The sequence below is a fragment of the Coregonus clupeaformis genome, chromosome 9 (genome assembly GCF_020615455.1).
Source record: "Coregonus clupeaformis isolate EN_2021a chromosome 9, ASM2061545v1, whole genome shotgun sequence".
NCBI lineage: Eukaryota > Metazoa > Chordata > Actinopteri > Salmoniformes > Salmonidae > Coregonus > Coregonus clupeaformis.
Genome location: NC_059200.1, coordinates 48,573,892 through 48,600,359, shown reverse-complemented (window position 1 = coordinate 48,600,359; position 26,468 = coordinate 48,573,892). Strand labels below are relative to the sequence as shown.

The following is a 26,468-nucleotide window of genomic DNA, read 5'->3' as shown; positions in this document are numbered from 1 at the left end:
AGCGACTTACAGTCATGCGTGCATAAATTTTTTGTATGCACGCATGAGTGCACCTGTGTAATGATCATAATGTTTAATCAGCTTCTTGATATGCCACACCTGTCAGGTGGATGGATTATCTTGGCAAAGGAGAAATGCTCACTAACAGGAATGTAAACAAATTTGGGCACAACATTTGAGAGAAATAAGCTTTCATGGGATCTTTTATTTCAGCTCATGAAACATGGGACCAACACTTTACATGTTGCGTTTATATTTTTGTTCAGTATATATCTGACATGGTACAGGTGTCTTCCTTTTGTAAGCCCATAACCACGTGTGGGAGGTGTATACTTTTGTTTCAAAATAGATTTGTTAAAGACTACCAATAATCTCTCTGTTTGACCCTGATTTAGCCCACTGCAGTAAAAGGTTAAAGTAGTAAAAAGTGAAATATTTGGTCCCATATTCATAGCACGCAATTACTACATCAAGCTTGTGTACACATTTGTTAGATGCATTTGCTGTTTGTGTTCCAGATTATTTTGTGCCCAATAGAAATGAATGGTAAATAATGTATTGTGTCATTTTGGAGTCATTGTTATTGTAAATAAGAATAGAATATGTTTCTAAACACTTCTACATTCATGTGGATGCTACCATGATTACGAATAATACTGAATGAATCGTGAATAATGATGAGTGAGAATGTTACAGACACACAAATATCATACCCCCCCCAACCTCTCCAGTTATTGTAATGGTGAGAGGTTAGCATGTCTTTGGGATATGACATTTGTGTGTCTGCAACTAATTAATTTTGCGAGAAATGTGGTTGGAAACTGGAAATGTCTTTATGTGTAAATATTGATATAATAACCACCATATTGAAGTAAACTTGGAGTCACGCGATGATATGGTGTGTGGTCCTCACACTACGACTCTGGAAAGCATGCAGTTTATTCGGCTAGAGATGGAATAAGTTATGATGAACTTCACAAGGTGGTGAAAGGGCACAGTGATCTTGATGCTCCTTTCCAATAAATATCTAGGGTCTTTTTCTGGTGACATGATCATTGATGCTTGACTGCCATTGGACAAATAAAAATATTCTGCTCTTATCCATAATAATATCATCATGTAGACTAGCCAACCTGCACAGCCTACCCACACTATATCTGCGAGCTGTTAGAGCGCACATGCCAAGACCAGAGTAGGCACATTTGCTATTTAACGCAACAGTTTTTGTGACAAAACTATCGGTAGAGTTGAAAATGCGATGGAAACACATTGAACATAGATTTTTATTAAGTACATGAAAACGTAAGCAAAAAAGTACATTTTGTGTGCACTATGTCATCACACACTGATTTTTATCCGCAAGAAGTCCATTTGGTGGAAATGTGCATATTTTCTTAATGCGGATTCTAGAATGTTCGCATGAAAATCTGTCGCCAATTGGATGGAAACCTAGTTTATAATGGAACCAGAGAAGTGATTGCCACACATTCTGAAGACTAAAACCTTGTTTGGTGAGTTAGATATGTTTAGAAAGGCTTGTCAGTCAGATCTAAGGAAATCTAAGCGTCTCAGTAGTGCTGTGCTCTGCAGGGTAGTACTCTCTATCTCTCTCTCATCCTCAGTGAGCTGTGCAGAGCTCCTTCTGATGTTGGGTAAATACTCCTGGCTCAGCGGAGTCTAATGAGGTGAGAGCGTCTGGGCGCTATCACTAGCACTTACCCAAGGAGAGGGACATTAATTGCCCTGTTTCCTTTGTATTGTGGGCACTTATGGGGGAGAAAAGTAATGTTTTTATTTTCCTGTAATGTAGTGACATGACCCAGCCAGCTTCCCCACCTAGCTCCAGTCAGAATATTCATGAAGGAACGGGTTGGTTTAGCTGTAGCGGCCTGGAGTAGGAGGTAATAGCAGTTCCTACAGGGAATTGATAGTGCACGAAGAGTCCTTAGCGTACTGGAGAAAGCTTAATCTAGTAGAAAATATGCTTCTTATGCTTCTGATGCACTGATGGTTTATTGTTCTTGTTCCCACAGCACACCATCAAAGTCGGAAGTTGGTAAAACCTAAGCAGTATAGAATCTGATGCGGGGGTGGGGGAAATACGTTTAGAGGGTGTAATACAATACAACGGGTGTTTCTCAATATGCTCCACACTCTCATGCTCCGAGTGCATTCTCCGACGATGTTTTATTGAGTACGTTCTTGTGAGAATGAGAGTATGGAGAATGCATAAAACATTACATTTGAGAAGCACTCGCACTCCCCCTACTGTATTACCTCACGCTTCACCTCCCAATTCTCTGAACCTTCTTCCAGCCAGGACAATGGCAACAATAGACGAAACAAGATATACACAAAGCAACCGTTTTACTTCATAACTATCATCTAGCTATATGTTAATCGTAATAATGTAGCTAGCCAGATAGTTTAACAGGCAAAGTGAACTAGAAATAATATTATGCAAGATAGATGTCAATTCTTCGTGGCTATCTGGCTAGCTAACAGTAGTAGCTAGTCAGTTAGCCCTATTGACTTATTACGGGATTGCAATCTACGGTACGTAGGCAGGTAAATTTGCCAAAACTAAAACAGCATGTATTTATTAACGTATCAAGATAACATATTGTAGTCAGGCAACATATGAGATGTGAATAGGTAACATTTCATTCCGAAGTCGGAGTGTATTTTCTCTCGCTTCAGCTCAAATAATGGCAGCCATTGATTTCAAGAACTTTTGCATCATTTTTTAAGTGGTTGCATCATATTTCTTTGCATACTTTCCATTGAAGCTTGAATCGATGCATGCTTCAAAATATGTGCAAACGGAGTACGCATTCGAGAAGTGCCCTCTGTGCTCTGTTTCGCATACTTGGATTTGGACTCATATGCCGACCCTCCTGTGCTCCAATTTGCGTGCTCGGAGCAAGGTAGTATGCATTTTGAGAAACACCCAATGGAATAATCTACAATTTATGTTCTTAACCCTGGGCAACAAGGGCCTAGGAGGCTCACAGGGATATTGGTTTCCACAGTACTCTACCAATTACACATTTTTCAACTCAATACTTCTTGCATTCCCAAAGATGTTTCTTTTTTTTAACAGAAATGTACTGCAATTTCAGCTTTCAATTTTCTCTCTGCCTCATGGCAAAAGTTGTAGAATTGCAGGATAATAGCTTTAAAGCTAAAACAAAAAGAAATATCTCTGCCCAATGACAGCAATTTGAGAATGCAGGAGCTTGACAACAGCAAAAATGTATCTCCGATGCCAAAACAGATGGGCCTTTAAAATGTTCCTTCACATGGCCCGAGACTTGGTTCGTACAGTACAAATACTGCCAAAGTCATAGTAAAACTACTTACTAAATCCCAAAGCAGTAAGAATGCTAAATAGATAGTTAAAAAGTTAACCAAATAGTTACCTGGACTATCTGCATTGATCCTTTTTTTAACTAATCACATACTGTATGCTGCTGCTACTGTTTATTATCTATCCTGTTGCCTAGTCACTTTATTCCTACACTGAACAAAAATATGAATGCAAAATGTAACAATTTCAAAGATTTTACTGAGTTACAGTTCATATAAGGAAATCAGTCAATTTAAATAAATGTATTTTGATTTGTTTAACACTTGTTTGGTTACTGCATGATTCCATATGTGTTATTGCATAGTTTTGATGAATTCACTAATATTCTACAATGTAGTAGAAAATAGTGAAAAATAAAGAAAAGCCCTGGAATGAGTAGGTGTGTCCAAACTTTTGACTGGTACTGTATATAAAGGGTTTTTCTTAATTTTTTACTGTTTTTTACATTGTAGAATATTAGTGAATTCATCAAAACTATGAAATAACACATATGGAATCATGTAGTAACCAAAAAGTTGTTAAACAAATCAAAATATATGTTATATTTGAGATTCTTCAAATAGCCACCCTTTGCCTTGATGACAGCTTTGCACACTCGTAGCATTCTTTCAACCAGCTTCACCTGGAATGCTTTTCCAACAGCCTTGAAGGAGTTCCCACATATGCTGAGCACTTGTTGCCTGCTTTTCCTTCACTCTGCGGTCCGACTCATCCCAAAACATCTTAATTGGGTTGAGGTTGGGAGATTGTGGAGGCCAGGTCATCTGATGCAGCACTCCATCACTCTCCTTCTTGGTCAAATAGCCCTTACACAGCCTGGAGGTGTGTTGGGTCATTGTCCTGTTGAAAAACAAATGATAGGCCCACTAAGCGCAAAACAGATGGGATGGCATATCGCTGCAGAATGCTGTGGTAGCCATGCTGGTTAAGTGTGCCTTGAATTCTAAATGAATCACTGGCAGTGTCACCAGCAAAGCACCCCCACACCACCACACCTCCTCCTCCATGCTTCACGGTGGGAAGAAATCTCAAATTTGGACTCAAAGGACAGATTTCCACCGGTCTAATGTCCATTGCTCGTGTTTCTTGGCTCAAACAAGTCTCTTGTTATTGGAGTCCTTTAGTAGTGGTTTCTTTGCAGCAATTCGACCATTAAGGCCTGATTCTCGCAGTCTTCTCTGAACAGTTGATGTTGAGATGAGTCTGTTACTTAAACTCTGTGAAGCATTTATTTGGCCTGCAGTTTCTGAGGCTGGTAACACTAATGAACTTATCCTCTGCAGCAGAGGTAACTCTGGGTATTCCTTTCCTGTGGTGGTCCTCATGAGAGCCAGTTTCATCATAGCGCTTGATGTTTTTGCGACTGCACTTGAAGAAAGTTTCAAAGTTCTTGACATTTTCCGGATTTACTGACCTTCATGTCTTAAAGTAATGATTGACTGTCATTTATCTTTGCTTATTTGAGCTGTTCTTGCCATAATATGGACTTGGTCTTTTACCAAATAGGGCTATCTTCTGTATACCTCCCCTACCTTGTCACAACACAACTGATTGGCTCAAACGCATTAAGAAGGAAAGAAATTCCACAAATACACTTTTAAAAGGCACACCAGTAAATTGAAATGCATTTCAGGTGACTACCTCATGAAGCTGGTTGATGGAATGCCAAGAGTTTGCAAAGCTGTCATCAAGGCAAAGGGTGGCTACTTTGAAGAATCTCAAATATAAAATATATTTTGATATGTTTTTAAAAAATGTGGTTACTACATGATTCCATATGTGTTATTTCATAGTTTTGATGTCTTCACTATTATTCGGCAATGTAGAAAATAGTAAAAACTTTTGACTGGTCCTGTATATACTGTATCTACCTCAATTACCTCCTACCCCTGCACATCGACTTGGTACTGGTACCCCGTGTATATTGCCAAGTTATTGCTAATTATTGTGTATTTATTATTACTTTTATTATTATTATGTGTTACTTTTCTATTATTTCCCTATTTTCTTTCTCTCTGCATTTGACTGTCAGTCTACACCTGTTGTTTACGAAGCATGTGACAAATCACATTTTATTCGATTTGACTCAACTATTTTCATAGTAAAATCTATTTTTATCTCACCCGAGTTGTGTTCTGATTATGAGGGGTTTCCAGATGAATTAGCTACCACAAAAGGCGTCCCGGACGCAAAATGTTTACGATTACCACCCTTCACTCTTGAACACACACGCACACAAACTTTCCCGCACACACACACCCACTCCAATACCCAATAACAATGCAGCCAGCTGAGTTTCTACAGCATCAAAACTTTGAAACATCAAAGACAACACTATCCCATGTCCTAGCTGTCTATGAACAGTATGTGTAGCACAGGGTTACACTCTGAAACTGTTTCTTCAGACACATCCCAATCAGACTAAAATAGATAGGCCTCCTCTGAGATGTGGTAATGGCATTTAGCTCCAGGATCATTCACTAATGATCAACAAGTTTGAGCAAAACAAATTCTGCCCCTACTTGCACACCATGCATGCTACAGAACTCAAGTGTCTTTGAATATGTATGAATACCTAGCTGCAATGGCCATCTGCCATCTTGGCCTCAATAAATTACAATAAGCAATCACCACAGTTTACTGTAGAACTAAGACTATAGTGTTCTAATGAGCCACATAAGAGGCAGTGCAAACTTACGTAGAGAGCAAGAGAGAGAAAAAGAGTCATTTAGCATCCCCAACAGGTTGTGAGAGTGGCACTCACTGCCACCTGGTCATTATCACCAACCAGCCTAGGATTCTGATTAGTTTTCTTGGCATGGACGCTCCCACCCAGGTCAGTTTGTTCTGCCTCACATGCAGTTTGAAAACACCCTTCAGGCCAATTTAGAACCAGCACATCTCACAGTAAGCTATTTGAGAGGTGGAATCCCCTACATAGAAAAGTAAATGGGCTTTGGACCAAAGGGTTCCTGAAAAAGGCTTCTTTGATAAGGCATATACAGTGGGGAGAACAAGTATTTGATACACTGCCGATTTTGCAGGTTTTCCTACTTACAAAGCATGTAGAGGTCTGTAATTTTTATCATAGGTACACTTCAAGTGTGAGAGACAGAATCTAAAACAAAAATCCAGAAAATCACATTGTATGATTTTTAAGTAATTAATTTGCATTTTATTGCATGACATAAGTATTTGATACATCAGAAAAGCAGAACTTAATATTTGGTACAGAAACCTTTGTTTGCAATTACAGAGATCATACGTTTCCTGTAGGACTTGACCAGGTTTGCACACACTGCAGCAGGGATTTTGGCCCACTCCTCCATACAGACCTTCTCCAGATCCATCAGGTTTCGGGGCTGTCGCTGGGCAATACGGACTTTCAGCTCCCTCCAAAGATGTTCTATTGGGTTCAGGTCTGGAGACTGGTTAGGCCACTCCAGGACCTTGAGATGCTTCTTACGGAGCCACTCCTTAGTTGCCCTGGCTGTGTGTTTCGGGTCGTTGTCATGCTGGAAGACCCAGCCACGACCCATCTTCAATGCTCTTACTGAGGGAAGGAGGTTGTTGGCCAAGATCTCGCGATACATGGCCCCGTCCATCCTCCCCTCAATATGGTGCAGTCGTCCTGTCCACTTTGCAGAAAAGCATCCCCAAAGAATGATGTTTCCACCTCCATTCTTCACGGTTGGGATGGTGTTCTTGGGGTTGTCCTCATCCTTCTTCTTCCTCCAAACACGGCGAGTGGAGTTTAGACCAAAAAGTTATATTTTTGTCTCATCAGACCACATGACCTTCTCCCATTCCTCCTCTGGATCATCCAGATGGTCATTGGCAAACTTCAGACGGGCCTGGACATGCGCTGGCTTGAGCAGGGGGACCTTGCGTGCACTGCAGGATTTTAATCCATGACGGCGTAGTGTGTTACTAATGGTTTTCTTTGAGACTGTGGTCCCAGCTCTCTTCAGGTCATTGACCAGGTCCTGCCGTGTAGTTCTGGGCTGATCCCTCACCTTCCTCATGATCATTGATGCCCCACGAGGTGAGATCTTGCATGGAGCCCCAGACCGAGGGTGATTGACCGTCATCTTGAACCATTTTCTAATAATTGCGCCAACAGTTGTTGCCTTCTCACCAAGCTGCTTGCCTATTGTCCTGTAGCCCATCCCAGCCTTGTGCTGGTCTACAATTTTATCCCTGATGTCCTTACACAGCTCTCTGGTCTTGGCCATTGTGGAGAGGTTGGAGTCTGTTTGATTGAGTGTGTGGACAGGTGTCTTTTATACAGGTCACGAGTTCAAACAGGTGCAGTTAATACAGGTAATGAGTGGAGAACAGGAGGGCTTTGTCACGCCCTGGCTCGGGGGACTCTCGTATGTTGAGCCAGGGTGTTAGTTTCTATGTTTTGTTGTGGGTCTAGGTTATTGTATTTCTTTGTTTGAGTGACTCCCAATCAGAGGTAACGAGTGTCAGCTGTTGGCTCGTTGTCTCTGATTGGGAGCCATATTTAACTATCTGTCTTTCACGTTGTGTTTGTGGTTTCTTGTTCATTTCGGTTTGTGTGAAACTGTAGACGTCACGTTATCGTTTATTATTTTGATCGTGTGATCAGTAAATAAAAGATATGTTCACCTTCAACGCTGCGCCTTGGTCCTCCTCTATGTGTGACGATCGTGACAGAAGAAACCCACCAAGATGGGACCAAGCAGCGTGTCCAGGAGCCATCGCCAGGGAGATCCCTCACAGATCTCCTTCGCCTCCTGGACTGGGTCAAGCCGAGGGAGGAAGACAAGGGCTTGACATTATGGCAGAAGGGCGAGAGGCTGGCGAGGGACATGGAGACCTGGTCCACGGGTAGGAGAGACGCCCGGAAAATTTTTTAGGGGGGCTACGACGTCGGACCAGCAGGAGGCCGCGATAGAGCGGCCCAGTGGGTTGCCGGAGAAGGCCGCCGGGTTACGGGGCCACTGGTCGAAGAGGGGATGGAGGAAGTAGAGGCACGGCGAGAGGTACTGGCGTGTGTTGCCAGTCCGGTCCGGCCCGTTCCAGATCCCGGTGTAGAGCCAGTGGTGTGTGTCCCCAGTACGGTCCGGTCTATTCCTGCTCCCCGCACCGAACCTGCGGTGCGGCGTCGCCAGCCCAGTCCGGCCCATTCCTGCTCCCCGCATCAAGTCTGTGGTGCGTCTGCGTCAGCCCGGCTCTGCCCGTTCCTGCTCCCCGCACCAGGTCTGTGGTGCGCGTCGCCAGCCCAGTCCGGCCCGTTCCTGCTCCCCGCATCAAGCCTGTGGTGCGTCTCGTCAGCCCGGCTCTGCCCGTTCCTGCTCTCCGCGCCAGGTCGGTGGTGCGCGTCGCCAGCCCGGTCCGGCCCATTCCTGCTCCCCGCGTCAAGTCTGTGGTGCGTCTCGTCAGCCCGGCTCTGCCCGTTCCTGCTCTCCGCACCAGGTCTGTGGTGCGCGTCGCCAGCCCGGTCCGGCCCGTTCCTGCTCCCAGCACCAAGTCTGTGGGGCGTTTCGTCAGCCCTGTCCGGCCCGCTCCTGCTCCCCACACCAAGCCAGTGGTGTGCGTCGTCAGTGCAGCACGGCCCGTGCCTGTTCCCCACACCAAGCCAGTGGTGTGCGTCGTCGGTCCGGCACGGCACGTGCCTGTTCCACTGGAGCCGGATCCGCCGCCTAGGCGGAGTGCCCACCCAGTCCCTCCCCTGTTGTGTTTCGTTGGCGCGGTCGGAGTCCGCGCCTTTAGGGGGGGGTACTGTCACGCCCTGGCTCGGGGGACTCTCGTATGTTGAGCCAGGGTGTTAGTTTCTATGTTTTGTTGTGGGTCTAGGTTATTGTATTTCTTTGTTTGAGTGACTCCCAATCAGAGGTAACGAGTGTCAGCTGTTGGCTCGTTGTCTCTGATTGGGAGCCATATTTAACTATCTGTCTTTCACGTTGTGTTTGTGGTTTCTTGTTCATTTCGGTTTGTGTGAAACTGTAGACGTCACGTTATCGTTTATTATTTTGATCGTGTGATCAGTAAATAAAAGATATGTTCACCTTCAACGCTGCGCCTTGGTCCTCCTCTATGTGTGACGATCGTGACAGGCTTCTTAAAGAAAAACGAACAGGTCTGTGAGAGACGGAATTCTTACTGGTTGGTAGGTGATCAAATACTTATGTCATGCAATAAAATGCAAATAAATTACTTAAAAATCATACAATGTGATTTTCTTGATTTTTGTTTTAGATTCCGTCTCTCACAGTTGAAGTGTACCTACGATTAAAATTACAGACCTCTACATGCTTTGTAAGTTGGAAAACCTGCAAAATCGGCAGTGTATCAAATACTCCCCAAGTGCCTTTAGAGAATATTCACACCCCTTAACTTTTTCCACATTTTGTTGTGTTACAGCCTGAATTTAAAATAGATTAAATTGAGATTGTTTGTCACTGGCCTGCACACAATACCGCATTATGTCAAAGTGGAATTATGTTTGTCATAGTTTTTTTAAACAAATTAATTAAAAATGAAAAGCTGAAATATTGAGTCCATAAGTATTCAACCTCTTTGTTATGGCAAGCCTAAATTAGTTCAGGAGCATAAATGTGCTTAACAAGTCATATAATAAGTTGCATGGACTCCCTCTGTGCGTAATAATATTGTAACATGATTTTTTAATGACTACCTCATCTCTGTACCACAGACATACAATTATCTGTAAGGTCCCTCAGATAAGCAGTGACTTTCAAACAGATTCAACTACAAAGACCAGGGAGGTCAATGCCTCACAAAGAAGGGCGCCTATTGGTACAGTAGAAAATAAAATAAAAAATAAGAAGACATTGAATATCCCCTTGAGCATGATGAAGTTATTAATTACACATTGAAGGGTGTATCAATACACCCAGTCACTACAAAGATACAGGTGTCCTTCCTAACTTAGTTGCCGGAGAGGAAGGAAACCACTCAGGGATTTCACCATGAGACCAATGGTGACCTTAAAACAGTTACAGAGTTGAATTAATGGCTGTGATAGGAGAAAACTGAGGATGAATCAACAACATTGTAGTTACTCCACAATACAAACCTAATTGATAGAGTGAAAAGAAGGAAGCCTGTACATAATAAAAATATATGTATCCTGTTTGCAACAAGGCACTAAAGTAATACTGCAAAAGATGAGGCAAAGCAATTAACTTTTGTCCTGAATATGGAGCGTTATGTTTGGGGCAAATCTAATACAACACATTAGTGAGTACCACTCTCCATATTTTCAAGCATAGTGGTGGCTGCATCATGTTATGGGAATGCTTGTAATCGTTAAGGACTGGGGAGTTTTTCAGGATAAAAAAGAAACGGAATGTGGCTAAGCACAGGCAAAATCCTAGATGAAATCCTGGTTCAGGCTGCTTTCCACCAGACACTGGGAGATGAATTCCCCTTGTAGCAGGACAATAACCTAAAACACAAGGCCAAATCTACACTGGAGTTGCTTACCAAGAAGACAGTGAATGTTTCTGAGTGGCTGAGTTACAGGTTTGACTTAAATCTACTTGAAAATCTATGCAAGACCTGAAAATTGTTGACTAGCAATGATCAACAACCAATTTGACAGAGCTTGTAGAATTTTGAAAATAATAATGGGAAAATGTTGCACAATCCTTGTGTGGAAAGCTCTTAGAGACTTACCCAGAAATACTCACAGCTGTAATTGCTTCCAAAGGTGCTTCTACAAAGTATTGACTCAGGGGTGTAAATACTTACAGTTGATGTCGGATATTTACATACAATTTAGCCAAATACATTTAAACTCAGTTTTTCACAATTCCTGACATTTAATCATAGTATAAATTCCCTGTCTTAGGTCAGTTACGATCACCACTTTATTTTAAGAATGTGAAATGTCCGAATAATAGTAGAGATAATGATTTATTTCCGTTTTTATTTCTTTCATCACATTCTCAGTGGGTCAGAAGTTTGCATTCACTCAATTAGTATTTGGTAGCATTGCCTTTAAATTGTTTAACTTGGGTCAAATGTTTCAGGTAGCCTTCCACAAGCTTCCCACAATAAGTTGGATGACTTTTGGCCCATTCCTCCTGACAGAGCTGGTGTAACTGAGTCAGGTTTGTAGGCCTCTTGCTCGCACACGCGTTTTCAGTTCTGGCCACAAATTATCTATAGGATTGAGGTCAGGGCTTTGTGATGGCCACTCTAATACCTTGACTTTGTTGTCCTTAAGCCATTTTGCCACAACTTTGGAAGTATGCTTGGGGTCATTGTCAATTTGGAAGACCCATTTGCAACCAAGCTTTAACTTCCTGACTGATGTCTTGAGATGTTGCTTCAATATATCCAAATAATTTTCCTTCCTCATGATGCCATCTATTTTGTGAAGTGCACCAGTCCCCCCTGCAGCAAAGAACCCCCACAGCATGATGCTGACACCCCCGTGCTTCACGGTTGGGATGGTGTTCTTCGGCTTGCAAGCGACCCCCTTTTTCCTCCAAACATAACGATGGTCATTATGGCCAAACAGTTCTATTTTTGTTTCATCAGACCAGAGGACATTTCTACAAAAAGTACGATCTTCGTCCCCATGTGGAGTTGCAAACCGTAGTCTGGCTTTTTTTATGGCGGTTTTGGAGCAGTGGCTTCTTCCTTGCTGAGCAGCCTTTCAGGTTATGTCGATATAGGACACGTTTTACTGTGGATATAGATACTTTTGTACCTGTTTCCTCCAGCATCTTCACAAGGTCCTTTGCTGTTGTTCTGGGATTGATTTGCTCTTTTCGCACCAAGGTACGTTAATCTCTAGGAGACAGAACGCGTCTCCTTCATGAGCGGTATGACGGCTGCGTGTTCCCATGGTGTTTCTACTTGCGTACTCTTGTTTGTACAGATGAACGTGGTACCTTCAGGCGTTTGGAAATTGCTCCCAAGGATGAACCAGACTTGTGGAGGTCCAAAAAAAGATTTCTGAGGTCTTGGCTGATTTGTTTTGATTTTACCATGATGTCAAGCAAAGAGGCACTGAGTTTGAAGGTAGGCCTTGAAATACATCCACAGGTACACCTCCAATTGACTCAAATGATGTCAATTAGCCTATCTGAAGCTTTCACAATCAGGTAGCCTACAAAAAGCAATCACGGACTCACACACACACACACACACACACACACACAGAACTAAGGCCATCTCAGAAGTAGCTGACTTAAGCCTGCCTCTGCAGAACAGACATGGATGAGTCCCCCCAATGTGACGGTGTCACATTGATTCCGGCCCCCTGGTTGACTGACAGCTCCCATCAGTCAGAGGCTATTGCTGTCGACCGTGGGGAGAAATTACGCCCCATCCCAGCAGCCCACGCTGATGAGGCGCAAGCTATGAGGCATCAAGGTCACGCCACTGTCTTCTGCCTTAACACGCTTCACCTGCAGTCCACTGAGCTGCCTCCCCCTCGGTGAGACCATCCCAGCACTGTGACCTTCCACTAACTGACCTGACAACCTGCCAGAAGTAGTGTCCTGTAACATAACGTGATGTTTGCATAAACCAAGAGAATGTGTGGACGGTGATGTTATGTAGAGAGACCCCAGTGTGCAGTAAAGGGATTCTGGGTCGTGGATCACTCCCTGGGTTGGTTGAGACACAAGGTATAGCAGATTGTTGACTAGAGAGAAATTACATGTCATGTATGGGAGTAAGACTATTTGGCTTGTTTACTGTATGCAGGTGACCTTCCTGGTTAAATAAAGGACAAATAGAGGAAAACTGTATTTGACGCATTGAGACGATGACAAAATAAGCATGTTGAATGAAAGACGCGAGACACTTCACTACTTCACTGATGCCAATGACCATTCTTGTCCATGCACTTCATTAACTTCAAGTCCTTGTTCTTCTTCATTGTGGATTCAATAAAGCAATTCCTGACTTGTGATGCTCACCACAGGATGCGAGTGAGACAGAAAATTCACCTTCAATAAAATCTCTTCCATCAGTGTTTCCGCTCCATCCAGTTTCACTGACAGCTACAGCTCAGGAGGACGCCCAGACCAGCCAGCTTCCATAAAGGCCCTGTCTGTCTCTGAGTAGGCTACTTCTGCATCATCAATAGTAAAAATACATGCTTGTCTTGGCAGAGTGAGTGCTGTGCAGCTGAGTCGGGCTCTGGGTCGGATGCCTAGTGTGTGTGTCTCTCTCTCTCTCTCTCTCTCTCTTATTCTAGGCAGCATTGGCAGCAAGCAGGGACTCACTCTATCTATGACTGAATAAATAACGTCCAGCGGCGGGCCCGTAGGAAAAGAATGGAGCCATCAGACGAACGCTGCTTGCTGTGTGGGATAATAAATCCAATAAAACACAGGCCCGGAAAAAGGTAACACTTTTGGCGGGGACTTTAAACACTTTGAGCAAGCTAGCAGAAGAAGTCCCTCAGTCCCTCCACCAGTCAATCCAGATGCAGCTAGCTTAGCGCCCGGTCTCAGGCCAGCGCGTTTCCTTTTAGCAACTAGCTTCTCAAGGGTGATAACATTTACATTTTACATTTTAGTCATTTAGCAGACACTCTTATCCAGAGCAACTTACAGTTAGTGAGTGCATACATAATTTTTTTATAACCCCCGTGGGAAACGAACCCACAACCCTGGCATTGCAAACGCCATGCTCTACCAACTGAGCTACATCCCTGCCGGCCATTCCCTCCCCTACCCTGGACGACGCTGGCCAATTGTGCGCTGCCCCATGGGTCTCCCGGTCGCGGCCGGCTACGACAGAGCCTGGATTTGAACCAGGATCTCTAGTGGCACAGCTAGCACTGCGATGCAGTGCCTTAGACCACTGCGCCACTCGGGAGGTCATCGTGTGCCAAAGACACTCAGAAGCTTTAGTGGTCATCAGCTCCTTTTTCTGAGGTCTATACTCTGGTTTATGAGCAAGACCCTATCTCTATAAAAGGCAAATATGTGGAAGGAATGACGCCGTTAAAACATTCAACTGTTCATAAATGTGAAGTGAATGATTCACAGTGAGAGATACTACCAGTGTAAAAATCTGAATTTTTATGACTAACTTTACAATGTACTTACTTCAATAATCCTTCACAAATCACTACCCACAGGTTTTCAAAGACAAAAAGTCTGAGGTTTTGTTCTACTTCATTGTATTGTTTGTCCTCCTCCATTCTATACGTCAAAGCCATGGCTGAGCAAACATAAATGTTAGATTGGAGAGTGCATTCAAGCTTCTGACACTTTCATGGTGAGAGTCAGATCCCCACACACACACACACACACAGTGAGCCTTACCAGAAGTTGACAAGGAAAGGATGCTCGAGGTTCCGCATGATCTGCATCTCCTTGAAAACATTGCGGACCTCGTTCCGTTCCACACACTTCAGTTTGTTCATATACTTCATAGCATACATCTTCTTCGTGTCCTTCTTCTGCACAATGCACACCTAGAGAGAAACAGATAATAGCTCTGCATTCATCCTGCTATCAACTGAGTTTACTGAATGGGTTTCTTACTGATCATTGCATTGTGGTTTGACTTATATGTAAACACAAGCTGTAAGAAAGTGCTTTGATAAAATGTGAAAGTACTGTTCTACTGCATCTGTGGCTCCCATTGTCAAGACAACTAAGAACTGATTATTTCAAGTGTAGATACTGTATATAGTTACATAATGAGCCAACCATGATAGCAGCTTCAGTGTGTGTGTGTGTGTGTGTGTGTGTGTGTGTGTGTGTGTGTGTGTGTGTGTGTGTGTGTGTGTGTGTGTGTGTGTGTGTGTGTGTGTGTGTGTGTGTGTGTGTGTGTGTGTGTGTGTGTGTGTGTGTGTGTGTGTGTGTGTGCGCGTGTGTGTGTGTTTGAATGACAAGAAGTTGACTTAGCAGGTTGCTGCTCTTGGACACAGCAATTTACCGAAACAGACTTACCTTCCCGAAACTTCCTTTCCCGATAGCCCTTAGGATCTGGAATTGGTCAAAATTGACTGTGGAAAAAAGAGGAGCATCTCTTTTTGTCATATACGCAGGCAAACAGCATACAATTTCATACAATCACAATCTTGTTGTAATGCATAGAGTATGTATGAGAAAATCTAAATGGCACTAGAAACAATTGACATTCGGTGTCTTTTTTAACGTTTGTGAGGCAGTGTTATTATCTCAAATGGAAAAGGATCTAAATGGGAAGTCATTTTGGCTGTGTAAATTGTTTCATTCAGCTCATTACAATAATGGCACAATTAGATGCAGACAGGCTGCTCCCTTCATACAAAATGAACTTGCGGAGAGAAATAAAAGGTTGTTTACATTTTAGCGCAGAAGATGACACTATGCTTTTACAAAAAACAAAATACACATTTCAGCTGACTTTCAGCACTTTCCTGCTCTGTGTCTTCCATCTCTTCTCAGCACACATACACTGACAACACTCTAAGTCAGAAATGTCATGCCCATATGGGGCACAGGGGCCCCCTCAGATTTGTCCTGTTTTTAAAATATACTGTAACGTGCCTTTGGGAAGTAGTCAGACCCCTTGACTTTCTCCACATTTTGTTACGTTACAGCCTTATTCTAAAATGGATTCAATAAATAAAAATCCTCAGCAATCTACACACAATACCCCATAATGACAAAGCAAAAACAGGTTTTTTGAAACAGAAATACCTTATTTACTTAAGTTCAAACCCTTTGCTATGAGACTCGAAATTGAGCTCAAGTGCATCCTGTTTCCATTGATCATCCTTGAGATGTTTCTACAACTTGATTGGAGTCCACCTGTGGTAAATTGAATTGATTGGACATGATTTGGAAAGGCACTCACCTGTCAATATAAGGTCCCACAGTTGACAGTGCATGTCAGAGCAAAAACTAAGCCATGAGGTCGAAGGAATTGTCCGTAGAGCTCAGAGACAGGATTGTGTCGAGGCACAGATCTGGGGAAGGGTACCAAAAAATTTCTGCAGCATTGAAGGTCCCCAAGAACACAGTGGCCTCCATCATTCTTAAATGGAAGAAGTTTGGAACCACCATGACTCTTCCAAGAGCTGGCCGCCCAGCCAAACTGAGCAATCGGGGGAGAAGGGACTTGGTCAGGGAGGTGACCAAGATTCTCTGGTCTGATGAAACCAAGATTGAACTCTTTGGCCTGAATGCCAAGCATCACATCTGGAGGAAACCTGGCACCATCCCTACGGTGAATCATGGTGGTGGCAGCATCATGCTGTGGGGATGTTTTTCAGCAGCAGGAACTGCAAGACTAGTCAGGATCGAGGCAAAGATGAAGGGAGCAAAGTACAGAGAGATCCTTGATGAAAATCTGCTCCAGAGCGCTCAGGACCTTAGACTGGGGCGAAGGTTCACCTTCCAACAGGACAACGACCCTAAGCACACAGCCAAGACAATGCTGGAGTGGCTTCGGGACAATTCTCTGAATATCCTTGAGTGGCCCAGCCAGAGCCCGGAATTGAACCCGATCTAACATTTACATTTACATTTTACATTTTAGTCATTTAGCAGACGCTCTTATCCAGAGCGACTTACAGTTAGTGAATACATATATTTTTTTTTATACTGGCCCCCCGTGGGAATCGAACCCACAACCCTGGCGTTGCAAGCGCCATGCTCTATCAACTGAGCTACATCCCTGCCGGCCATTCCCTCCCCTACCCTGGACGACGCTGGGCCAATTGTGCGCCGCCCATGAGTCTCCCGGTCGCAGCCGGCTGCGACAGAGCCTGGATTCGAACCAGGATCTCTAGTGGCACAGTTAGCACTGCGATGCAGTGCCTTAGACCACTGGACATCTCTGGAGAGACCTGAAAATAGCTGTGCAGCGACGCTCCCCATCCAACCTGACAGAGTTTGAGAGGATCTGCAGAGAAGAATGGGAGAAACTCCCCAAATACAGGTGTGCCAAGCTTGTAGAGTCATACCCAAGAAGACTTGAGGCTGTAATTGCTGCCAAACATGATTCAAAAAAGTACTGAGTAAAGGGTCTGAATACTTATGTAAATGTGATATTTCTGTTGTTTATTTTAAACAAATTAGCAAAAATGTCTATAAACCTATTTTTGCTTTGTCATTATGGGGTACTGTGTGTAGATTGAATTAAATCAATTTTAGAATAAGGCTGTAACCTAACAAAATGTGGAAAACGTGAAGGGGTCTGAATACTTTCCGAAGGCATTGTATAATGTTTTAATATGACGTTCTTTTGTTAAATTTGTGTTTGTTGTTTCTCTGTAATACTGCTAGTCAACTTCCAATTTCATGAAGTTGGCTTTAGCTAGCCCAGATAGGTTCCCAATCTCCCAACCTCATAACTAGCTGCCAAGAAGCCATTTCAGGCTATCAATGAAGTTAGAGTAGCTAGCTTGTCTAACTATCTTATCTGGCATGCCTGGTGGCAAGCAATAACTAAATGTACTGAATAAAACACATTCCTTTCAATTCAATCTTTTACCCAGATTTTAGCAGAGATGCAGAGAAGCATATTTAGTTTCTTCAAGAAAATAACCACCAGTCAGGAGGATACAGACAGCTCAAGAGGTACGCTTAGATTTGCTGAAAAATTATCATTTTTTACATAGAATTAAGCATAATGATTATTGCTCTAGATTGCAGGAAAAAAAGGTAATTCTGATGTTTTGAAAAATGCAATATTCCCAAACTAACATAGGGGCGGCATAGCCCTCCTCTGGAACACCCCCCAGCCATCCTAACGTACTTTGTTTCCTGTCAGATTTTTGGGGTGCAGGACGCAGCTGCTCCCAGTCCCAATTTGACCGAAACCCGTTATCGGTCTAATCTCAAAATACATTTCTATTCAATTGGAACCAGTTGTGGCCTGTCTTCACAGCCATGGCAACCGGAACAGAGGGTTATCCCTCTCTCTATCTGCCATCTCCCAGGGTGCCATGCAGCTGCCACCCACTCTCTGGCCCAGTCATGTGACCTGGCCGGTGTACCCCTGCCGAGCAGCGACACCTCACATCCCCTCCGAGCGGATGGATTGGATGTGACAGTTAATGACATGCTCTGTTAGTCATGTATCAGTGGCACTTCCCCTCTCCGCTATTTGTGTTTCACTGTTCGCTACAGGCTCTGACCCTAACTCTGGTTCTGATTGGGTTTTATGGAAGGACAGCTGTGGTTTGACTGGGAGGAAGGCAGAGCAGTCATGTCAGGTGCAAAGAGACAGAGGCTGCAGTGCCAGTTACTTACTCTTTTTCTATCTATCTGTATCTCTCGGTCTATCTCTCTTTCTGTCTGTCTGTCTTCCCCCCCCCCCTCTCCTCTCTCTCTGATGTTCACAGAGGCAGGAAGCTCTAGCAGAGCCCCATGTACACTAGCACGCAGCCATGGCTGAGGAAGTCATGAGGTTGCTGTGGCGACTGAAACAGAACCCATGGGTCCCAGTCAGCCGAGCGTGAATAAAGCATGATCACCAGACAGGCGTGCCCATTAACGAGAGGTGGAAGCCCCAGGGGACAGACAGACAAACGGAGGGAGGGAGGGTGGGAGGACAGGTCACAGCTTTAGCATGATCGTCAAGAGAACAAAGTCATGTCCTACCTGTAATACACATGACATGATTTTGGTTCCAGGGACCTTAGCCAACTGAGTAATGAAAAACGTAATCCAGCAATCAAAGTCACATTCAATCTACCAATCAATGTCCCAGGTAATAAATGACATCAACAACAGCGACATCATCAGTCCAAGACAGCTGAGGTTTTATTCTGCTATTATTACCACATCTCTACTCTCGAGGGATGTTTTTAAGATTACCCCAGCGTGAGAGTCAATAAATAATGACGTACAGTAATTTACATCTTTATTGTTGGGATCTCTGACTGAATGTGTGTCTGCTGTAAACAGGAACACTTACTTCCCAATCCCATTCTTAATAGACTTATAAAGCACTCAGTCCTGTTGATGTACTAAATCTCTCTCTGGCTCTCTCTCTCTCTCTCTCTCTGGCTCTCTATCTGTCATTATCCCTGTCATTTCTCTGGCCAACACCAATCACAGGTGCCCAGGCAGTAAATTCGGGGCATTGGAAAATTGAACACTCAGCTGCAATGTCAAAGCCATAAGAACGTCAAGGAGCACTCCAGTTTTTTTGAACTCCCAAGTACAATTCCAAGTCTGACATGACTTTTATTTCTGAGGTGATGACTTTGTTCATCAATGGTAACTTATCCTTTCTAATAGGTGGATCGATGGCAGAAGCTCAAATGTAAGGAAATAACAAATGTTGAAAGAAATGTATGACCATTACTCTGGCAACGGCATAAGATAACTACGTGGCTCGAGTCACAGCAAACAATGTCCATAGTGTACATATATACATGTATCTATAGGGACAGGTATGTTGTTAGCTTTTCATGTATGTGTGTTTTTCTCTGAAAAGGAGAGCACTCACTCTGTCTGTCACAGCTGACCTACCAATAAATAATAATTTGCTAATGCTTTGACACCTTCATTACTATGATACTGCTGACCATTTTCATAACACGTTAGCCTACATCCACTGATGAACCCCTGTTCTCTATAAACTGTTACAGTAACTGTATTCTAGTGAGTGAAGAAGGTTAGCTGTAGAAACTTTAGATCATCACTTGTTGGCTTCCAAAATGTAAAACACCCTCAGATGACAGATGATTCATTACGTAAAATATAGAGAAAAACATAATGGCTTTAATTAAAAGGGGACCCAGTGACAGCCCTTAAATTGCTGATGTACTCTTAAGGTTTTTGCCAAAGTGAGTGAATTCAATCTAGAGGACTTGTCACATTCAACGATGTTGAATTCCACTTACCTAGTATATAAGCCCAACACAGTGCATAATTACATATAGAACACTATATTATAGGAATTATATGATCTCTATGACACAATGTCGGCATACCTGAATGATAACTACCATTACACTGTTCAGAAACACATAGCTACCTTTTGAGACTTTAAGAAATCTGTTAGTAACCGTGGCTTTCCTGATGCTTACATTTCCATTTATGTACTGTATCTTCTTCATCTGTTTGTTCAATCTATCGTATTCATTTTTGATATAGAGGCTACTGGAGTACACACGGAGAAGACAGATCCAAAATGAGAAATTTCCAATAATCCCCATTGCCCACTTTATAACAGGCTGGGTCATTACTCACCCTCCTCTGTGTCATCGGTGACGGGAGCCTTGTTGGATTGTCCCAGCCCCATGTCTGTTCCTGTAGTCCCCAGCCAGGCAGGTCCCTCTCAGCTCAGTATGGAATAGCTGTCCCACAGCCAGTGAGACATAGCCTGGAGCCTGGGCTGGACCAACCTACCTAGATACACCAGTTGGGTTGATTGGAACGGCCTGTACTCTTCTCTGTACTCTATGGTTCCACACCCAGTGGTGTGGATCTGTCTCTGATCCCCCTCAACAGGAGCCCAACCTATATGGGAGAAGAACACACAAACATGACACCATGTGTCAAAATCAAGAAGGGAGGGGGCTGAGTGGTTGAGACAACACATCACGGTAATGCTCTACTTGTGTTGGTAGGAGAGATTGTCAAGAGATGCTCTTTCCGATTGTGAACTTGCCAAATTCTTTGAAGGAGTATACCCAGCAAACCAAAATTGTTCTGTGAAAGTTCCCAGAACATTTGTTAGGTTGCAACAAATGTTCTCATAACACAAAAGCTGTCCAGTTGTGCTGATGATTATATAATGTTTGTATAAAACATTCGCCTGATTTTGCAAGAATGTTCCTAGAAAATATTTAATCTGTTCTTTAAAGGTCCCCAGAATGTTTCATTATATTGTGGGAACAGTCTGGTGAGAACATTGTGTTGACATCACAAAAGATATGTTCACAAAACAAAACAAAACGGTCCAGTTGTGCAGATGATTCTACAATGTTTCTTTCAGGGTGCAAAAACATTCACAAAAAACATTCACCTGATGTTACAAGAACATTCCCAGAAAACATTTTGTGATATTCACATATAAAGATTGCACAGAACACTCCCAAAATGTTGCACAATGTTCCACAATTTCCAAATAAGTCAGTTTTTATGACGTTCATAGCATAGTTGTTTTAGGTTTAACATAATATTCCATTGATGTTCACGCAATATACATTTTACCTCCTGGAGGTCCTCAGAACATTTCAAGAACATTTAGAAAATGTTATATTTAAGTTTGATCTAATATTACCACAATATTCTCAGTATGTAAATGTGTAGCTCCTTAAAGCATAAGAAAGCAGATTGGAATACATGCCCATGATGTTTCTCTCCAGAAAATGTGCATTTGAGGACTGTATTGTAGTAGGTGATATAGAGACACATTGCATTTTAATTTCATTCATAAGACATTTTAACAGCATTTAATCATACAGTACAAACACAACCATATTTTTTACACTTCATATGTTGACAATCCGCATATTATTTCATTCATAGGACATTTGAACAGCATTTAATCATACAAATCAAATGTTATTTGTCACATGCTTGGTAGACAACAGGTGCAGACTAACAGTGAAATGCTTACTAACGGGTCCTTTTCCAACAATGCAGAGTAAAAGATGAAGATTTAAATAAAAAAAGAAAAAAGAAAAATAGTGACACAAGGAATAAATACACAGTCAATAACGAGTAACAATAACAAGTAAAAATAGCATAGATATTACATACAGGGAGTACCAGTACCGAGTTGATGTGCAGGGGTACGAGGTAATTGATGTAGCTATGTACATGTAGGTAGGGGTAAAGTGACGTACATGGTGATTGTGAAAGTGTGTGAGTGTGTGTGTGGCATCAGTATGCATGTGTGCGCATGTTACGTGTTATGTGTGCATGTTATGTGTGTGTGGGCGTATGTAGTGTGTGTATGTGTGTTGGGGTGTCAGTGTAAGTATGTGTGAGTGTGTGTGCATAGATTCAGTGCAAGAGAATTAGTGCAACAAATGGTCAATGCAGGTAGTCAGGGTCACCTTTTGATGAGCTATTTAGTGTCTTGTTCAGCAGTCTTATGGCTTGGGGGTAGAAGCTGTTCAGGGTCCTGTTGGTTCCAGACTTGGTGCACTGGTAATGCTTGCCATGCGGTAGCAGAGAGAACCGTCTATGGCTTGGGTGGCTGGAGTCTTTTACAATTTTTTGGGCCTTCTTCTGATACCGCTTGGTATAGAGGTCCTGGAAGGCAGGGAGCTCAGCCCCAGTGATGTACATTTTGCCATGTCCATATGATATCTGAGTGAGAGTGACAAAAAAAGATATGGGGGCCCTATGTCTGCTCAGTCATCTAGTGAGGATTATTTGAGTGACTGTCATTGACTGACAGAACTATTGAAAAACTGCTGATGCACTACCAAATTTCGAAATTGCACCTTGTGTATTCTACTTTTTCTAACTCTTAACAGCGTAGTCTGCATATAGGTGTAACAGAGTTAAGAATGTGCCGTAAGATCACTCCACAGCTAGCTTGAAATGTTGCAGATGGAGCCATCCAATTGGTACCTTTTAGGTGGGTCAACCCGTTGGAATGTTTTCAAGGAGGGCCTGTGACCTGGATCGACAGTTGGACTCAGCTCAACGGCCGGGGTAGGTGGCTGTGTAGCGACTTTAGAAGGGGTGAGTGTAACGGACTTAAGAACGTGCCGTAAACACACTCTACAACTAGCTTGAAATGTTGCGGGTGGAGCCATCCAATTGGTGGCTTAACCCGTTGGAACATTGTCAAGGAGGGCCGTCACGTGTGTTGCGAAGCAGAGGTTCACTGGTTTGAGCCCAGTATGGGGCAGTCGGACAGTAGAGGAAGCAAAGCTGTTAGCGGCACACTGCCCAGAATCAAATGCAGTCACTAGACACTAGTAATAGATTAAAGGCGGGAAATAAGTCTTGTTCAAAATTTTCCAATAAAGTCCCCCAAACTGTAGGCCTATACAATATATATATATATATATAGACATTTGGCTAAATTGTACTTTTTTCGGTTTAATAAAACACAATTTTCCAACACCATGCTAGGGTGGCTAATGCTACAATACTTCCTGAAGTTGCACACCACGTTCAGCCAGGGGTAAACAACAGAGTCACGCAGTGTGCAATGGTTTAGTATCAGTTTAGTACCCCTGGGACTGTTTCTACATGCTAACGTTTTAGCATTTGTGGCACAAAGCCCATTCAAGTCATGGGACCGATATACTTTTACGCGCGTCATGTTTAAATTATCTAAGTGACTTTGTTGAGCTTCAGAATACATTTCAGATACTTCGGATGATTTGGACATGATGTGCGAAAAACTTTACTATCGGTCCCATGATTCGAATAGTATTTGTGCCACAAATACTAAAAGGTTAGCATGTGGAAACAGTGCCAGGGAAACTAAACCAAAGCATGGATTGCTATCATACCTTGTCCATAGACTGCTTACAGGGTAAGAAAACCAATACGTAATTTTGTAATTTGGGTGAACTATCCCTTTAAGTTTAGGCAATTGTGAAGAATAGTGCCCACTAGCAGTGATCCATGTTAGTCCCATATATGATTCCCATGTATGATACAGCCTGCACTCAATTTTAACGGGATGCAAAGCACACTTAATATTTGAAATTGAGTCTTAACCAAGTATTAGCTATAAACAACGTCTTTTTTTTTTTTTTCCTGATTTTGCTGTCCATTTTTTATGTCATTTCTGGTATCCCAGATAAGGTCACCTTAGTGAATCTAAATAAAATATTCAAAACTACTTCCAGTGAACGCTGAAGTATATAGAAATCCCATTGCTGATTTAGAGCCATACTGGAGGGCATTCCGCTTAGAATCCAGTGACAAAATAGAAAGCATGCACTGAATAGCCTAGGCATTCAAGCAGACACCATCATAACCTACCTTTAAATGCTGCGGGCTTTGAGAAAAATAACATATCCAGTTAACAAAATGTAAGGTAGCCTATTTGAAGAGCAGCTCACGGCATCACTTACTTGTTGTTAGGACAACGCATCCATGCACCTGCCCCGACTCACGAGAAGGACTGTATGGAATGACGAGAGAAGGATGCGCAGATTGATTGTAAAAAATAAAATAAATACAAAAGTGCGTTTAGTGATCTCGTATGTTCTGAACTGTTCGCGCAAAATTATTGTTGCCACTGAGGATACAATTGTATCATGAAGTAAAACAGAAAACTGCTACATTGTTGCACGACATCAGCAGACGGCAGAATAATGCAGACCTCCACACTTCACACACCGGTATCTCGACCAGACTATAATAGGATACTTCGCCCGACGCTGTATTGAACGCCCTACTCGGGCATCTCGCCTCATCATATGAAATGTTGCCTAACCTACTCACCCTCGCCTTATGATTTCTAAGAGGCGATTAATTCGCAGGTACAGTGCCTTCGGAAAGTATACAGACCCCATTACTTTTTCCACATTTTGTTACTTTACAGCCTTATTCTAAAATGTTTAAAACATCTTTTTTTTCGCCACATCAATCTACACACAATACCCCATAACGACAAAGCAAAAACAGTTTAGAAATTTTTGCTAATTTATTACAAATACAAAAATATCACATTTACAGAAGTATTCAAACCCTTTACTCAGTACTTTGTTGAAGCACCTTTGACTGCGATTTCAGCATCGAGTCTTCTTGGGTATGAAGCTACATGCTTGGCACACCTTTATTTGGAGAGTGTCTCCCATTCTTCTCTGCAGATCCTCTCAAGCTCTGTCAGGTTGGATAGGGAGCGTTGCTGCACAGCTATTTTCAGGTTTAACCAGAGATGTCTGGGCTCTGGCTGGGCCACTCAAGGACATTCAGAGACTTGTCCCGAAGCCACTCCTGCATTGTCTTGGCTGTGTGCTTAGAGCTGTTGTCCTGTTGGAAGGTGAACCTTCGCCCCAGTCTGAGGTCCTGAGCAGGTTCTCATCAAGGATCTCTCTGTACTTTGCTCTATTCATCTATGCTCGATCCTGACTATTACCCCAGTCCCTGCTGCTGAAAAACATCCCCACAGCATGCTGCTGCCACCACAATGCTTCACCGTAGGGATGGTGCCAGGTTTCCTTCAGATGTGATGCTTGGCATTCAGGCCAAAGAGTTCAATCTTGGGTTAATCAGACCAGATAATCTTGTTTCTCATGGTCTGAGAGTCTTTAGGTGCCTTTTGGTAAACTCCAAGCGGGCTGTAATGTGCCTGTTACTGAGGAGTGGCTCCGTCTGGCCACTATCATAAGCCTGATTGGTGGAGTGCTGCAGATATGGTTGTCCTTCTGGAAGGTTCTCCCATCTCCACAGAAGAACTCTAGAGCTCTGTCAGAGTGACCATCGGGTTGTTGGTCACCTCCCTGACCAAGGCCCTTCTCCAACAATTGCTCAGTTTGGCTGGGCGGCCAGCTCTAGGAAGAGTCTTGGTGGTTCCAAACATCTTCCATTTAAGAATGATGGAGGCCACTGTGTTCTTTGGGAACTTCAATGCTGCAGAAATGTTTTGGTACCCTTCCCCAGAGCTGTGCCTTGACACAATCCTATCTCGGAGCTCTATGGACAATTCCTTCGAGCTCATGGCTTGGTTTTTGCTCTGACATGCACTGTCAAATAATAATAATAATATGCCATTTAGCAGACGCTTTTATCCAAAGTGACTTACAGTCATGCGTGCATAAATTTTTGTGTACGGGTGGTCCCGGGGATCGAACCCACTACCTTGGCGTTACAAGCACCATGCTCTACCAGCTGAGCTACAGAGGACCGTGGGACCGTATATAGACAGGTGTGTGCCTTTCCAAATCATGTCCAATCAATTGAATTTACCACAGGTGGACTCCAATCAAGTTGTAGAAACATCTCAAGTATTATCAATGGAAACAGGATGCACCTGAGCTCAATTTTGAGTCTCATAGCAAAGGTTCTGAATACTTATGTCAATAAGGTATTTCTGTTTTTTATTTTTAATACATTTGCACACAAACAAATTAAAACCTGTTTTTGCTTTGTCTTTATGGGGTATTGTGTGTAGATTGATGAGGAGAAACATGTATTTAATCAATTTTAGAATAAGGCTGTAACGTAACAAAATATGGAAAAAGTCAAGGTGT

At 42.9% G+C, this 26,468-nt stretch overlaps 1 protein-coding gene across 1 annotated transcript in view; it reads right to left on the bottom strand.

Moving 5' to 3' along the window:
• Nucleotides 1-24,608, bottom strand: part of LOC121574432 (serine/threonine-protein kinase 32A-like) — a 71,132-nt gene extending 46,524 nt beyond the window's left edge. The window contains exons 1-4 of the mRNA XM_041887053.2: nucleotides 24,345-24,608; nucleotides 20,539-20,808; nucleotides 15,295-15,350; nucleotides 14,662-14,813 (exon numbers count right to left, since the gene is read on the bottom strand). Coding sequence (XP_041742987.1) covers nucleotides 14,662-14,813; nucleotides 15,295-15,350; nucleotides 20,539-20,590 — 260 coding nt within the window. The 5' untranslated portion in view covers nucleotides 20,591-20,808; nucleotides 24,345-24,608. The remainder of the gene's footprint in view (nucleotides 1-14,661; nucleotides 14,814-15,294; nucleotides 15,351-20,538; nucleotides 20,809-24,344) is intronic.
• Nucleotides 24,609-26,468: the final 1,860 nt, after the last annotated feature.